Raw genomic sequence first — 17,822 nt, 5'->3', positions numbered from 1 at the left:
ACTATTTTTTCTTTCACCTTTCCTTTTTCTCTGTTTCTTTCCCTTTTTCATATGACTGATATTGGAGTGAAACCAAGCTTGCTGTTTATGCTGCCAAAGGGACTCAGCATTCTGAAATCTGTGTTGGCAATCCAAATTTCGAGAGCTGTCCAGTCTGGATTTACCAAGTTCCAATCCCTTATTGATCAGGTTTTGTGAATAGCTCTATCCTTTATTTTTGGTATATTTGCTGCATCCAAAAATCTAGATGCAAGGTAGTTTCAAGGATTTCCAATGTTATTTGTTCAATGCTTGATTGTGAAGTAAAATAAGTTTATCAAATAGTTCATTCGATCAAGCATACCAAGTTATCTAACCATGTTAAGTCTAAAATCGAATACATATGTCATGTTATGATTTCCTTCTCGAATCAGCTTGTCTTTTAAATCTGAATTATAATCCTTTGAAATTTATTAAGAGAAGCCCGTGAGTCTTAAGGATGGCTTATGCTAGTACTAAAATATTATCTTCCATTAGCTGAGTTCAGCAAATGAATTGATATCCTCTATGAACAAACACCCAGGACTCCCCCCGGCTGGATGGCCAAGAGAGAGGGTGAAGAGGTGGAAAGGAAGTTTTGCAAAAACAAAGAACAGGAATCAAAATTGATACGATAACTTTATTTTTAAAGAACTATTCAATAACCTTATGTTTGTCCAATATGTACCTTGTTGCCAAGTCGAGTGGTGGAATTAAGAACCAGAATGCTCAGTGGCTGGACAAGGTGTTCCATGTCTATTCCAGGTAGGAAGGGTCTTTCTCGAATGAGATTTGTGGGGATATTTTGATGGTCTGCGATTGGGAGGTTAAGCCCTTGACAATGTCTCCCCTTGCTACAAGATGCCAAGACATGCACCAGAGAAAGATGACTTATGCATTCAAAAATTTGTTGGTAACATGTATTTTTACTTTGATGATGTTTATACAAGTAGAAGATATGATGGATTGATTTATATCATCGATTTAGTTATTTCCTTTAATGAAAGTAACTTTCCTTGTCAATGCAATTGGTAACCACTTAGATCGGTTGATCTTCCAACTGAACATGAAATATATCGATATGCAAGAGATAGGTTTATCTGATGGATTAGTATTTCAGTCTTTCATTTATGTGAATAATGAATATGAGCATATTTTCTAATTGAATGTTATTACCATAGTTAGCAATGGAAGTTGAAGGGATGATACGGTGGCATTTGATGCCTTAAATGATACAGTGGTATTTGATGTCCTACATGATACAGCGGTATTTGATGCCCTAAATGATACAATGCTATTTGATGACCTAAATGATACAGTGGTATTTGATGCCCTAATTGATATAATGGTAATGGTGTTTCAATAAAGTGGTATAGCTATTTGTTCCTAAGTGGCATATATGTGTTAACCTGGGTTTTGCAGAAGCATCCCTAGACGGATTTCTATTTTGAATTCTACGGCATGTAGATTTTTCCCTTGTTAAGATCATTGATGGTGTTTTCAAATTGTTAGTTACGAAATTTTCTATTTAACTATTTTGTAACCATTAATCTCATTCACATGAACATAACTGTTATAACTATCTTCCTATGAATATGAAGTATTAACTGTATTTGTTTGATATGATGTGATGTTAGTTAAGACCCAGGAAAAGAGGATGTTACATCTATACTTGGAAAGGGGATGGATTATTGCCATGAGTCGACATTGGAAATTAGTAGGGGTTGAATAGTTTTAGTTAAACTATTATAGTAAAACAAGCTTAACTTGTATAATATTAATTATATTAAATGACTTTATGATATGAAACCTAAGTCATTCTAATAAAGCAACTTTGCGAAATGATAATATAAAGTTACTTTAACTAAATAAGCTCTCCAGCTTGTTCGAAAAGCTTCTTCATAAGGAGGAATTAGAAGTAAAGAATGATTTATCCCACATTGAGTGTGGAGGTTCACTTGGAGTATAAATGAACCTTGTCTTCCTTCAAGAGCATGCTATGTGATTATCTTATCAATATTACTTCTCCATTGTTGCTGGAAATTAGTGACTGGTCATTCTAAGGAGGAAACTCTTTGGAATATGATGTTGGACGGAACCTTAATTTCCAATTAAGAGGCGAGTTCATTTCAGAACTCGCTATTGGACTTATTAGTGGAAGTTTGGATAAATAATGCTGTTATGAAGCGTGGGAATCGCTAATGAATGACTCCTTTGGGACATCGACTGCAATGAATATTTAGAATGCACGAGCTGAGGAGTGGATTGGACAAAAGTGTAGTATTTGTTGAAGAAGAAAGCATTCAGGCTGTCTATGGTGAGATCACTTTCAGAACATTTCAAGTATGACTAGCTATATCTAAAATCTGCTGAAGAATAAAGAACTGAATCATTTCTTCTGAGGAACATACATCAGTCATTCAAGAATTATCACTATGGATATTAACCTTTTGCGCACACAGTATGCATTTGCAGTAAAGAACTACATATACATTTAGGCTGGAACACATTTTCTGAGAGAGAAATTACATCAGACCAACTCACTATGGCTGGAAACTTCATCACAACCGTATCTTTTTAATGATTGCGGCTTCAGTCCTTGAGACTCAATCTAGTATTCTTCATACTCATCATTGCAATTGTGATTCGTATCATTCAGAGGTTGGTGAAATGAACATTTAAAATTTTGTGATTCTGATTTCTGTAATAGCGGATTATAATCTTCATCTTTTTATTGTTTCCAGCACTCTTGAATGTTTGCCAACTGTTTGTTATAAGGCTGTTGCAAAAGTTTGATTATTGGAGGAGCCTTCTTGGAGGTTATGTCTTTGTGTTTTGCCTTTACAAGAGGAATACTTGATCTCTATTGTCATACAAATGTTTGATCGATTATCAATTTGACATTTATTGCTTGACTTGCACTTAGTGCAAAAGATGCTCTTCCTCCACTATAGTTCATTGTCTTCTATGGATGGTGAACATTTTGCACATGATCAAGTTTTATCAATGCTCTGGAATTCTGCTTTTTACTTGACTCTTCTCTTTGGCCTATACGAATAACACTCACTTCTTTGACTGACCTTGCTTTTGCCTGTTGTTTAAATGCTCATATGCTTAATGATAGCCATCCACATTTGTGGCAAGTTACTTAGAAGCCTCCTCTTCTTTAAGGCTTGAATTTTGCTCTTCAGTTGAGCTTTATGTAAAAGTCAGCTTTTCAATTTCCTTCTATATGTAGGTTTGTCTTCTTATACTTTCTTTACCTTCTGTGTCTTGTCTAGGATTTCTTTGCTTCAAGTGCTACTTGTTAGGTTTTTTCTATGTAATGCATATTTCAAAATCTATCTTGGACAGGAATTGAAATATACAACCCATCATGTTTAGAGACTTTTTCCTATTCATCATATTTGTGACTATCTTGGATATTGAGTCTTTAAAATTCCTTTGCATATTCTTTTACATATGATTGGCATAGATTATGGGGCTTCTTGAACAAGGCTATTGTGAAGTTTCTACAATATGAATTTCCCCTTGAGCTTCTTGATCATGTTGAACTCGATTGCATGGGATCTTTTTTTTGGTCACAAAGTCGCACCACTATGCAACATGTGCTTTCATCTTTTACACATTTGTGGTTCTCAATTAATTCAAAGTAAAAATGTTTCTCCAACTATTGTTATTTACTCCACCAGTCCTTCTATATTTAGGTTACTTGAGTAGATCTTGAGACAAAACCTTGGTTTGTTTTCAACAACGTTCATGATGGCTCTAAAAAACTTATCTTCTATTTTGATTTATTCACCAAAGTTAAGGCCTAATTTTTGAGGGATAGTGCTATCTTCCCTCTTGTCCATATGAATGTCCTTCATTATTGCTCTTTTTGGCGTAGTCTCCATGATTTTGAGCTTCACTTAAATGATTCTCAACATGTCAGCAAGGTGTTTTCAACACACAAAACTCTTCCCACCCACTTTTTTCTATTCTTCTTCTTATCAGAGACAGGCTTGGACCCTTGGTCGCCCAGGGCCTTATCCTTCGGTGCTGGATTGCTTTGTACCGAGAAAGGATATTTAGTCCTTCTCTTGTTTTTTGTTGTTCCCTTTCTTGTTTGCTCTTTCTCGGACACCATTTGGTGTTCCTGTTGGGTTGTTTATCTTCCCTGTTGTATATTCCAGCCCCTTAGACCCTTTGTTGGTCTCTTGTTGGACATTAATATTGTTATCTTATCTTATCTTATGTTGGCCATTGCTCTTTGTTGATTTGAAACACAAAATTGGTAAAACAATAACATAATTGTTTTGGTAATGATCATTGTTAGGATTTCTCCTTTTCGTAGTTAGTTCTTATTTAAAATGTTTGTTTTGCCTGTCATTTCTGTTTCGATTCTTTTGAAGACTCTGCGTTTAATCTCTATATAAAGAGCTTTTGTCTCATTTGTTTAATATTGAATATCAATCAATTATCATCTCACAGTATTAGAGTAGAGGTTGGTTTTTTGGCAAGTTTCTCCAATAAAATTCGTGGTTTAACTACATAAATAAAATTCTTAAAAGTTTTTTGCTCAATTTTTTTAAAACAAAAGTTGTTGTCTTTTGTCGGATTTTTTAATAGGATAATATTAGTGACTTTTCTTGAACATTTTGTAAGGAAATATATAGAATTTTTTTTAAGACTTTTTTAATAGATTTTTTGCTTCAACAAAAATTGAGTATTTTTAGTACAGGGGTTTTCATTGTTTTTTTACCTTATTCAAAGTTGTGGTTTTTTGCTTTCTTTGTTGATTTATCAAGAACAAAAATCTGGTTTTTGAAGATTTCTTTTTATACCAATGAGGCTTTTTTTTTGCAATTTTTTCATGAAAAATGTGGGGTCTTGTTTTTTGTGTGAAGTTATGATTAGCGTGGTAGATTTTTTCTAGTCGCAAGGGTTTTTCATGTAATTTTTCCCAAACAGATTTTGTAGGTTTAACATGTTTTTTCTTATGCAATGTAACACCAGTACTGGGTACGTCAGGACAATGAGATGCCCGGACGAGTTTCCAGGATGGGAGGACAATGGGTCTCAATTTTGAGACGAGGGGGGGACGACAAAGAGGGAACGACAGGGCACGAAAGGGTGTTGTATACTATACATATAGAACTTGAAATGCTAGTTATGAAATTTAGATTTTTTTAACATGAACAAGAACCATTGAACATTTGGCATAGTAACATAATACATACCTAATAGTAACCTTTAGAAATAGAAATTCAAGTACACATCCCAGCGGCAACACGGTGTGGAATGACGAAGGTGGGGGTACTCTAAGCACTCGATTCGGGGATGTCTCGGTGATGAGTACTTCGAAGTTTGGAGGAGGGTGTGAGTCCCCTAGGTTCACTGTTCTTATGCAAAAGGGTTTTGCCCAATTTTTTCCTAAACATTGTGGGTTTGTCCCATTTTCTACCAAACAAAGATTTTTGACAAATTTTCACAAACTTGTGGCTCTATCTTTGAAAAAATATTTTGATGATTGTTTACAAAATTGTGGTTCCTTGCAAAGTGTTTCTAGTCTCACCTAGGGTTTCTAGGGTGAGTGAAGTTGTTGCAAATTTAGTGGAGTTTTTGATAGTTTTTCACAAAATTGTGTGCAATCTCGACGTTGCATTGAGGGTTTGATGATTTTTCCACTAAATCATGGTCCTAGTTTGCAATGGTTTCTTTTGATGATTTTTGACAAAATCACGATTCTAGAGCTTTTTGTCATTTTTTTATCAACAAACATTAAATTTTTGAAGTTGAACTCGATTCTTGTGTTTGGGTAAGGAGAGAGATGGCTTGGTTTGTAATTTTCCCAACTGGAACCTTCTTAATTTATTTCAATTTCTTGATTGCTGACTTGTTTTGGTATTTTCCTTTTATTTTTCTCCACAACTCTCCATGCTGAATGGTGATTTCTCAATTTTAAAACTCTCTATATATAGTTTTTAATTCTAGGCGTCGTGTCTTTTCATTTATTATATAATAATAATATGTAATATAATTATATTAATAATTAGGTTATAACATATTAATAATTTATCAACTATATTTCTTTTAATATATTACTACATTGAGAAATAATATATTATTCTTAATAATATATTAACAATTTATCATAGAGAAACTTTTATTATTTATTTAAAGAAATTAATATACAACTTTTGATTAAATAATGTTTCTATATTAAAATATATCTTAACCATAATATCATTATATTAGATTATCATTTCATACTTTAATATTGCTATTATAATACGGTATATGTATGATATTATTATATATGATTATAATATTATATTATTATTAACTTTATATTTTCATCTTAATACATTATCTAGTTATTACATAAGTCTCTTTCTTATTCAGATGTTGCATTTGATACTATGACATTAAATTTATGATCCTATATAATATTTATATGTACAATTATCATATATTATTATTAATAGATAATATAGTATTATTATTTCATTCAATATTACTATATTTATGTAAGTAACATATTATTATTTTTATGCCAAACTATATTATTTTATATTATAACTCTTTTATTTCACTATCATGATTAGGGGACATGACAATCCACCCTTCCTCAAATTGCTTGTCCTCGAGCAATAATCACTTACACCTATGTTTTCTTACAAAGTCAAAATATATGGTATATACTAGGATGCAAGACTCCATAAGACATACATGAATTTTATATCTTAATGCATGAAAAAACTAAAGTGTTCTTGAGTTCTTGCAAACATGAAGCGTACATGAAGAAAGCACATAAATACATGAAAACACGAAGCATATGCGAAGAAGACACATTAATGCATGAAGACACAAAGCATACACAATGCAAACAAATGAAGACACGATGTAGACACACAATACACATGTTATGCAATTCCTTGATTATGAACGTGCAACCACAAAATCATTAGTACACATTCATATACCTATACCAAGGAGTACAAGTTGGTACATATAAGTATACTTTCAAAGAAGCTAATAGTTTTAATTAGGAAAAATAGCTCCATTGTAATGTCCCTACTTGTAAGGGCTTATAATAGTGTCCTATTTTTCAAAGGAATCAATCATTGCATTATTTAAACAAAATAATTCTTCATATATGTATATATACATATCCTATCGATTACATTGTATGTGTAGGCTAGGTCACCCGAGGATTGGACAAGGAAATCACATTAAAGGCTTGACAAGACCTTGGTCCTCGCCTTTCAAATGGATACCTTCCATCCCTCATCATGCCTAGATGCTATACCATACCACAGTCCTCGAACATTGTGGTGGGGTCCCATAGCTCGATAAACCTAAACCCAAGAATCAATATATACCCCTCTTACCTTAGGACTCAGCCCTACCCTCTTATCCACCTAGTTCTTACTGATTAACATAATCTTGTGATCATTTTAGAATCGGTACTTCTTAATGTTATACCTTACTAAGTCTAAGTCTAAATGAGAATAGTCCATTCTTTATTAATCTCCTCATTCTATATAGTTTACTAACTTCTTTTCTTCCTAATAAAGAAAATATTTGAAATAATATTCCATAGGAATATTAGGCTTTGTTATATTAAATAATAATAATTATTAATTGAATGTATATAAGTATTATACTAACTTAAAAAGAAAAGGCATAATCATCATGCGTACCTTGGATGCCCTTCCTAAACATTATGGTGACTTTACTGATTGAATTATTAAAACCATTGAGATTACCCCTTATTTTTAGGATCATGGCCCCCACCTGGGCATTACTCTTTTCTGAGGATTTCAAACTGTGATTCGGTTGTTGTCTCGTGCTATGTGGAATATTTTCATTGTTTCGCCCATCTATTATGTAGGGTATGGCCCTTATTTATCCATTTTATAAATTTTATGGTCTGAATTTCTTGTGGATCCAATTTTTGTATCATTCAAGGATTTGCATATGTGATTGATCCTCATAATGATTGATATAATAAATATTGCAGGTTTTCGATCTTCGCCAAATAGGAGGTTGATGGATGCTTATTGATGTGGCTACAATGTTTTATTGTTTTAGTGTCCCATTGAAATGAAGATCTCTATTGATAAGGTTGGTATTGAATATCTTCCTCTTGTCTTATTGATAACAATTATCATTGTAATTTAAGTGATTTGTTTGGTACAACTTCAATGTTTGGCGAAGTATTTCAGGGTTTTATCAATATGCTACTAATTGACAAGTCGATGTCCATGCAACATTCTCTTTTCTTATTGATGCATAGTTTTCAATATAGCTTTGTGTCTCATGATATTGTGAGCTACATTAATAAAGAGGCCACTGATATATATATATATATATATATATATATATATATATTTAGTCTTGTCGATATGTTTACTTGTGATATAAACCCTTTATCATTGTACTATGGTGAATTTACAAACTTATATAATTGGTAATGTTGAGGAATGTGCTCCCTTGTACCAATTGTAGAGATTCATAAATGAGAAGAATTAATTCCTTGTTTGTATCCTCATTACTATTTGTTCACTAGAATAGTGCATTTGTTTATTATTAGTTTCTTTCATCATTTTCCAAATTACTTTTCTTATTTTATCGTTTCCCTTCCTTTGAAATTCTTTGTCTCTTCTTCATTGATGTTTGTTGGCTATCTTTAATGTTCAAATTTCTCCATTTTATAAATGGTCATATTCAAGTTTTCTTTGAACGGTGATAATATAAGTGCTCACAAGGGATATTGGTTTGAATTAGCAAGAACATGTCATGAGAGATCAATTGATGGATTTCAAACCTCAAGAATATACACTTTTAATTATTATTATTTTTTATCTAGATACATTCTTCATGGGATGGTAGGAAATACTTCTCTGATACCATTGTAATGTTCCCAACTGGAACCTTCATTAATTTATTTCAATTTCTTGATTGCTGACTTGTTTTGGTATTTTCCTTTTATTTTTCTCCATAACTCTCCATGCTGAATGGTGATCTCTCAATGTTAAAACAATCTATCTATAGTAATTAATTCTAGGTGTTGTGTCTTTCCATTTATTATATAATAATAATATGTAATATAATTATATTAATAATTAGGTTATAACATCTTAATAATATATCAACTATATTTCTTTTAATATATTATTCTTAATAATATATTAACAATTTATAATAGAGAAACTTTTATTATTTATTTAAAGAAATTAATATACAACTTTTGATTAATAATGTTTCTATATTAAAATATATCTTAACCATAATATCATTATATTAGATTATCATTTCATACTTTAATATTGCTATTATAATACGGTATATGTATGATATTATTATATATGATTGTAATAATATATTATTTATATTATATTATTATTAACTTTATATTTTCATCTTAACACATTATCTAGTTATTATATAAGTCTCTTTCTTATTCAGACATTGCATTTGATATTATGACATATTAAATTTATGATCCTGTATAATATTTATATGTTTAATTATCATATATTATTATTAATAGATAATATAGTATTATTATTTCATTCAATATTACTATATTTATCTAAGTAACATATTATTATTATGTCAAACTATATTATTTTATCTTAGAACTCCTCTATTTCACTATCATGATTAGGGGACATGACAAGTTGGAAGACACTCAATTTGTCCTTGAATTTTGTCAAGTCCAGAAGTTCTGTAGAAAATGGTTGGCTGATTAGAAGCCCAATGAGGGAGGGTCTCAGCAACAAGTTTATGCTGTAGAGAGTTTTGAAGAGGAGTTAGCCTCCTATGCATATGGGGCCAAATGACTCGTAGACCATATCAAGTCTTTTGTAGGGTAGTTAGTAGAATGACCATTAAGAGAAGGGAGTTAAAATAACTAGGTAATTTTTCTATAATGTTCATTCTATTAGGATCTTTCCTTTTTGTGGTTAGTTTTGATTTAGATTGTTTCTTTTATGTCATTTGTTTCTATTGAGAAACTTTGCATGTAATCTATATTTGAGGAGCCTTTTTATCCTTTGTTTAATATTGATACCAATTGATTATCATTTAAAAAATGCACAAATTACTTTGTTATGGAGCTAAACAACTCTCTCACAAGACTTGGCTTTTGCTATAATACAATTTTACACAAATAGAAAGCAAGTGAAATAAATAATTGAATAATAGTTGCCCAAAGTTACACAATGGAAGCACAAGAAAATAGAAGACTCCATGATCCATCATCAAGATGAGAGAGAATGCTGGAGATGAAAATTTGTAAGATGATGGATATTATTCATCGTTATGATGGATATCATCTGAATGCTATATGTTGTTCTTCCACAATCTTAGAACTTCTCATCTCCAGCACTCTCATCCTGATGATGGATCATGGAGTGTGATCCAAAATGTTGATGCCATAAAATTAGATATATTCATTTCCAAAGCTACTATTGAATATTCAACCTATTTGTAGAGACTCTCTGCTGTACTCTTTAACCCTGTTTACGAACATAGTTGTGCCTAAGAATCACTTTTTTCTCATTGTCAGCTCCAAATCTTACACCTCATTCTCTCTATCTGTTTGTAGTCTTAGACTCTCAAACACACATGACCAAGATTACACACAACATAAACTTCAAAACATAACACAACAATATGGAACACTTTTTAGATATGCAAGATTGCTCAATCCCTATCATGCTGTTGCACCGTTTTTTTTTGGTAAACCTTGCTTTACTGTCCTCTTCTCAATTGACACAAATTCACAGTACTAACACAAATAACAAAACTCTGGCTCTTATTGGTTGGCAGGGTAAATAGAGCAGATCCTGGTTGTCTTTATGTTTTCCTATGTTTCTTTTTTCTCACGTGCATAAATATTTAGTATTGTCTTTTTTGAAGAATGATATTACAATCTGGTGGGTTGAAATTGCCTACCGCTGTCATTTCTTATTTTTGGGAGTTCATATATTGTCCAAGGAAGCTGAAGTTGCAAATTTGTAGAAAACTAACCATGGTTTCTTCCTTATGATGACAGGAACGTAGACTTAGTTATTGTTTTGGGCAAATGCGAAGTCACTTTGAAGGGGAATACCTTTGTGAAAAGCGAGGTATGCTTTTTCTCTTATGTTTCACTTAAGCATTTGAAGTTTACAACTGGTCGGTATATGTTTTTAGACTAGTGATTCTTAGTATGTAATCTGATTTTGGAGCTCTTTTTAATGTTTTTGCTTTTGGACTTTATACCATGCCATTATAACTTGATATTCTTGGTTAGTTTCTTTGGCCATTTAGCAATATAATTTGTTTCTGACTAGAGTTTTAATTTTGCTCTGATTCTTATTTTCTTTTGTAAGGATGCTATCCAAGATTTTGCATAGTACAAATGTATTGTAGAATTTGAATAGTCTGGCATCTCTTTTATATAGTTAAATGTTTTCTTACATGGCAAATGTCGAAGATGTCTCCTTTGTTATCACTGTATATGGGTTCTTAATCATTCCAATGATGCTTGCAATCATTAGTGCATGCATGTAAATTATGTCTTTCAGTTATTGATGAAGGTATTAAGGTCTGGGACATTTGTTTTTATTTCATGGGTCACAACTTTGCTACAAAATTGATTTGTCATTTAGGCCAATTAGAAGTAATTCAGTCACGATAATGATCAGACTTCCTAATCTTGTAACTAGTGCATATAACTTTATTGTCTCTGACAAACAACATTACCCTGACAACAAACAAAGAATTATGTTTTGCCCATTGCATATCCATTTCTCATGTTAGTATTTGATTACTTTAAATATGTATGCTTAATTTGTATACAGGTACAGATACCCTTTGGGGATCAGATGTAAACATCAGATGTAGAAACTGCCTTCTGAACTGATTACTGATAATATTTGTGCTGAATTTTTTATGAATTTTTTTGTCATACCTTTCACCTTGAAAATGCAATGCTAAATGTAATGTTGTTTGGGTACATTTAATTATGTTCACATCCCTTTGACAATCTTTGGTTTTGTTATATAGTTTTTGATTTCCTTAAGGATAAGATTATGGTCAAACAAAATTCGCGTATTATTTCTTAATGGCAGAAAGTCTGGATATCATTTTGTCTCCTATGTATTGCTCTGATTTGTAACTCAAAATGCAATTAAATTTGTGATTTCTTATAGTTATTTTAATTTGTACTACTGAATTAGTTTTGAATCCTGTTGGTGGACTTTGTGAAAGAGGAGTATAATAATGTTGTTCTTTGATATGCATAATACACATTGTGTCAACAGATGTAATACATCAGCAAATATGTTGTTCTGTAGTGGCCTTAGGTTAATAACTTAATAATGAGAAAGTAAAATTGTTTCTGTTTTAGGATTAACCTTCCATTGTGTGAATTGTACAGGGCCAGTTTGGAAATTATGGCTCCTTTTTACCAGTACAAGAACATAATTCTCAAACACCTAAAGAACAAAATAGTGCTGGGCTAGTGCACAATTACAATTACCAAACAACTGCAAGCGAGGGTGCTGTGGAGGTACATTCTATATTTGTTGTTGAAGATTGTTTCTAAAGCTATTGTAAATACTGAAAGACTGGTGGAAAAGCATTGTATAAATATAGTTTTTGTCTCTAGTTCGACTTAAAATGTTTTCTTATGATGTGTATGTTGCAGAAATCTTCAAGGTTGGCAATCACTGATGGAGCCTGGAGAAGAGATTCAATTGCTTGCATAAATTCATCTCATAATGATACCACATTACATGGGAAAGTAATTCAAGCTCCGACACCAAGAAAAGAGACCACTGCCAGCATTTCTGAATCAGAAAAAGAGCAATATTCTGAATTCAGATGTGATAAACTGAAGAAAGTAAAGACAGATATGGGAACAAAGTTCAGAGTATCTAAAGCATCTTTGGTGTCAAAGGATTCATCAAAATTTTCAATGAAGGAAATGCATCAAAGAAAGCCGGATATGGGAATTGCTCATAATGCGAAGACAAATATTCAAAGCATAACGAATCTATCGCTTGAAGAACCAAATGTTTTAGCTAATGGAAAGAATTTCAGTGTTTGTCTATCAAAAAGTGAAAATTTGGAGATTACTGCTGCTCCTCAACATCCTCGTATGCCATCTAAGACAGTAAAGGGATCAATGCTAGGTGGGGCAAATGGGCCAGAAACAGCAACCAGAAAGGAGAAAGGCCATAAGCACGTTGTTAACGTAAGAAAGATTGATAAGTCACTCAATGAAGTGAGTAAGTTAGGTTTTTCAGGAGCTAGTACTTACAAGGAAAAGAATGTGCTGGATGTTGAAAATAAAGGAATTCCAAAAGAAAATGTTCTCAGACGTGTAGCCACTCATGAATTTGTCAGTACAGAACATGTAAAGGGCGTGGACATGGAAAATAAAAAAACAAATGGCATTAATGTTAATAAAAAAACAATGAAGCAAGAGAGCAAGGTAGTTCCAAAAGGAAAATTTAAGAAATCATTAATTGAAAAATCAGTTTTTATCAAAGGGCAGAAGAAGCAATCAAAAAACAATAGCAGGGAGGACATACATGGAAACATTGCGAATTGTACGAATGAACAATTTGTCCACAAGAAAGAAATCAGCATGGCTTTTTGCAAAGAGAATACAAAACAAGCAAAGAAAAAATATTTTGCTAGAGAAATTTCAATTGGTATTGAGAGGGGAAAGAGAAGGGATGTTGCCAATGAACATGACCAGAAAAAAATAGAGCATGCATCTACTATCAAAGCTCACGATACTAAGTTGTTGTCAGAACAAGCTGCAACTCAGAATACAGCAACCGATGATTCTGGATTAGATGATTGGGTGTGTTGTGATGCATGTGGGAAATGGCGCTTATGCCCAATTGGACTAAAGATTCCCCTTCAACAAGACAATTGGCTTTGCGACATGATGTTTTGGCTGTAAGTCCTTTTGGTTTTCATTGATACTGGGTTAAATGCTAGTTTAAATATGTATATCTGTTCTCAGAGGGAGAAATTACTCTCTGATTGGAAATTGTGCATTTGTTTTCTCTTTAAGAAATAAAATCAATATAGCTTTGCATAAGTAGTCATGGGAAATTTGACTGCCTTATTTTGTTTTTTTGTCTGACCAGGCCTGGGATGAACCACTGTAATGTCCCAGAAGAGGAAACAACAGAGGCGGTAGAGCATCAAAATGCAATTTCACAAGCACAGATACTTTCAGAAACAACTCAGGGAGAGGATCAACTTCCAGCTTCTCTCTCAACAACTATGCTTGATCCTAAATCATCAAACCAGATATGGCCAAGGTCTTTACAGTCAAGTATAAAGATTGTCAGTAATAAGAAAGGTTTAGTTCAGAGAAGTATGCCAAATGTTTCAGGCACTGTTAAGTTCTCAAGGTCTTTACAGTCAAGTATAAAGATTGTCAGTAATAAGAAAGGTTTAGTTCAGAGAAGTATGCCAAATGTTTCAGGCACTGTTAAGTTCTCAAATTCTTTTTCTGGGAAGGACTATTACTTACCTGTAAAAAATAGAATTGACCAATACAAGAGTTTTATGGAGCAAGAAGAAAGTGCTGTAAGTTTTTCACAGTGTAAAGATGGAGGGAAGTCAAATGGTGTAATCAAGCAGAGAAATAAAATTAAAGATACGGCGATACTAAAAGAGACATCTGGAGGTGAAGGTAATGTTCTTTTTAGCTCCTGTTCAAATGAACTATGTTGTCTTCACAGATTTAAAATATCTGTTGTTTATGAATGGTAATGGAACTAATATCAAGCTTTAAATATGCGAGGCACAATAAGCCAATGCATATTTCTTGACCAGTGGAGGATGCAGCTAACTCTCATAATGCATCATATAGATTCTTTGCATTTGTCATTATTATATTTTGTTCTAGACATTGAAAGAAAATTCCCGAGACTATTATAAAAATTATAGATTGACATTTAAGACCTGCACAGGTAACTTCAAGAAGAAGTTAATAACGCTTTCAATGTTTTAATTGTTTCTTTCTTCTTTGAGGTTAGCCTATTACCTCCATTACATAATTTCCTGTAACATTTTACTTTTGTATCGAATTTGAAGTCAATATGCATAGTGTTCTGGAATGAGGATGTCTGTGCTGAAATTTTATTTTTAGTTGTAAATGGTTATGTTGCTTACTCAATCTTATTCCAATTAATTTAATGTTAACTTGAGACTATCTGAGACTATCTGAAACAGATATACACCTCAATTAAATCTAACAGCAAAGTTTGAGAAAGCAGAAGAAAACAGTTGCATAACCATTATGAACAGTATTGTACCCTAGGATGAGATTTCCAATGATTGTATCTAACAGAAGAAATATTTGCATGTAGAACCCAAATTTGAAATAGCAAACAAGAACTTACAACAATAAGTGATTTGTCACACAGAGATGCATTGTACATTGGAAGCCAAGGGCAAAGGATAGCCTGTAATAGTCTTGTCCGATGAGGTGCATACACATTTATTTACTTAAAGAAGGCTAGTACAAATAAAAAGCTTTATTAAATAATAAGTGACTTTTACATTGTAGTGCTCGAATATTTGTGAATTTTTCATGTAAATTTTTAAGATAAAATTTGGAGGGGTTCTATACCTAGTCTCACCCAAGCAAACACAAAAATGGAGTGTCCCCTTTTGGGTTTTTCCTAAATCTTGCTCTGAAATCTTAAGTTCATTTAAAACAAGAAACTTATCCATAGTTAAGATTATACCTCTACCAATAAAATGTCATTATCAAGTCTGGTTTAGATCTTGCAATCATGTTATACAATGTTTAAAATATAATTCATAAGGCAAGTTATTTCTATAAGGGTTAGGGATCCGATAAACATAAGTGCATATATATCAATAATTATCTTAACCTATTTAGATAAATTGTGCCTGAGCTTTTAAATTTTGGAACCAAGCCATCAGTTGTTCCAACTCCCATAAATAATCATGGTAGGTTTTGGAGAGCAAATCCACAAACAGTGCCTGGAAACTTATTCAACCAAATTAAGCCTAAGGGCATGGAACATCCAACTAAGAAAAATTATCCCTTGGTCCCATTAAGGTTCAGTTGGGCTTGAATACAGTTCATAATTGCTACAGAGTACCATAGTTTCTACAACAGTGGAATTTGGGAACACTTCATTGTTTCCCTTGGCTTCCCCAAACTTGCTTAATGGGTTCAAATTGAAAAATATTAAATTGGAGATCTGTGTTTCTAAAGCTAGCCAGAGAAATTTTTCAATTAAGTGAAAGTGTTATTATTATGAGGTATTCAGACTTGAAGATTCTATTTAATCCAATGCTCTACATGTAATTATAGAATTAGACTTTGTGTGTGTGTGTGTGTCTATATATATTGTCATTACAAAATATAGAAAAAATTGATCATGTATGTCAGTGCGCATATAAAATATCAATGTAGGGATGGGCATGCTCTGAAGACTATAATTATACCTGCAATTTTGCCTTTCAATTATCATCCATGTAACTACTATCTTGTAGTGGTGTGTGACAGGACATAGATGTTAGTAAATCACTGCTGAAGTAACTTGGCATATTTGACAGTCGCAACTAACAAAAACTGTGAAATGCATATATCATTAGTTTGTTATAAAATCCTGGCGGTTGTTTGATCTAGCTAAAGTATTCAGTCTTTTCAATCAGACTACTTCATAGGCACCTCTTATATGAATGTTTGCCTCTATTATCTTCAGATCTTCTCTGGCTTATCAATCATTTTATGCTTAAACCATGTTTGAATTTTAGTAGGTTAATTGCATAAATTATAACTTTGGTCCTTGCGCCACCTGGGTTATAGATTGTTCAAGTTAGATTTGTAGATGGAAGGTGTACACTTCTGCGTGGCACATGTTGTTGCAAGTTACTGAATGTAATAATTGTTTTGAAAGCCAATCTTCAGACACCAAAAACAATTCTTACAGATGGGACGTATATAGGGTGAAACTAACTTACTATGTCAATGTTTCTGCAAGAAATGATACTGTGTTATCATAATCTGTTTTTACAGATAATTATGAGTTTGAAACTTTGATATGAATCTGCATTTATTGGCATGAAATAAAAATAATTGTTTTCCAACAGTTTTAGAATATAGATGGTTATTTTCATGTAGTGTTTTTCCTTTTGTAGATAGATCATTTAGTGATTAGTGAGTTTCTTGTCGTTGTTCTTGGATGTAATTGTTTCAATTTTTGGTTGCCTCGTGACAGCCCATGAGCCTGAAGTAAATCGTGCACACACTTTAAATGTTAAGCGTAAGATGGATAGCGAATTAAAGGAGTGCAAGTCTGCAAAAAAAATGAAGGCGAAAAACCATCCAGGCAATAGCTGCATTTTCTCTGAAAGCATCATCCAATAATTGTCATGTATTGGAAAATATTTTTCTAGTAGAAAAGATTACATAACCTTTTTGCGTTATTCCATGGCAGTGCGTGATGCCAAAGGGGTTGATTTTCTGCCTCTGAAATCAGAGAAAACAGGTAACAGATTCAAAATTGTAACAAATGCTGCATTAACCAAAGAAAATGGTGTAGAAAGTTTGAATGGAGAAAGTAAAGTTGAGGATCAGCAGCAGGTAACCAAGAAAAGGAAACTCATGGAGCAGAAGAAAGGAAAGGCAACCCATCAAGGGGTGGTAGAAACAAATTGCATGGTGGATTTTGAAATAGGGAAGGAGGAAGGCCAACCCAAGCGAAAAAGAGTAGGACCTTTAAAGACAGAATCTATTCAGCCTCATGCAAGCA

General features: G+C 32.6%; 1 protein-coding gene across 1 annotated transcript in view; it reads left to right on the top strand.

Annotated features, from left to right (window-relative positions):
• LOC149559344 (cysteine-tryptophan domain-containing zinc finger protein 3-like) overlaps positions 1-17,822 on the top strand; it is a 48,573-nt gene that overhangs the window by 14,833 nt on the left and 15,918 nt on the right. Inside the window, 8 exon segments of the mRNA XM_089831353.1 lie at positions 11,069-11,141; positions 11,595-11,602; positions 12,443-12,568; positions 12,707-13,971; positions 14,166-14,342; positions 14,436-14,719; positions 17,289-17,399; positions 17,508-17,821. Of these exon segments, the coding sequence (XP_089687479.1) occupies positions 11,069-11,141; positions 11,595-11,602; positions 12,443-12,568; positions 12,707-13,971; positions 14,166-14,342; positions 14,436-14,719; positions 17,289-17,399; positions 17,508-17,821 (2,358 nt within the window).

The sequence above is a fragment of the Cupressus sempervirens genome, chromosome 5 (assembly GCF_028749045.1).
Source record: "Cupressus sempervirens isolate cs-2001-9-10 chromosome 5, ASM2874904v1, whole genome shotgun sequence".
NCBI classification, from domain to species: Eukaryota; Viridiplantae; Streptophyta; class Pinopsida; order Cupressales; family Cupressaceae; genus Cupressus; species Cupressus sempervirens.
The sequence above is the reverse complement of the archived record's forward strand: the minus strand, read 5'-3'. Positions and strand labels throughout refer to the sequence as shown.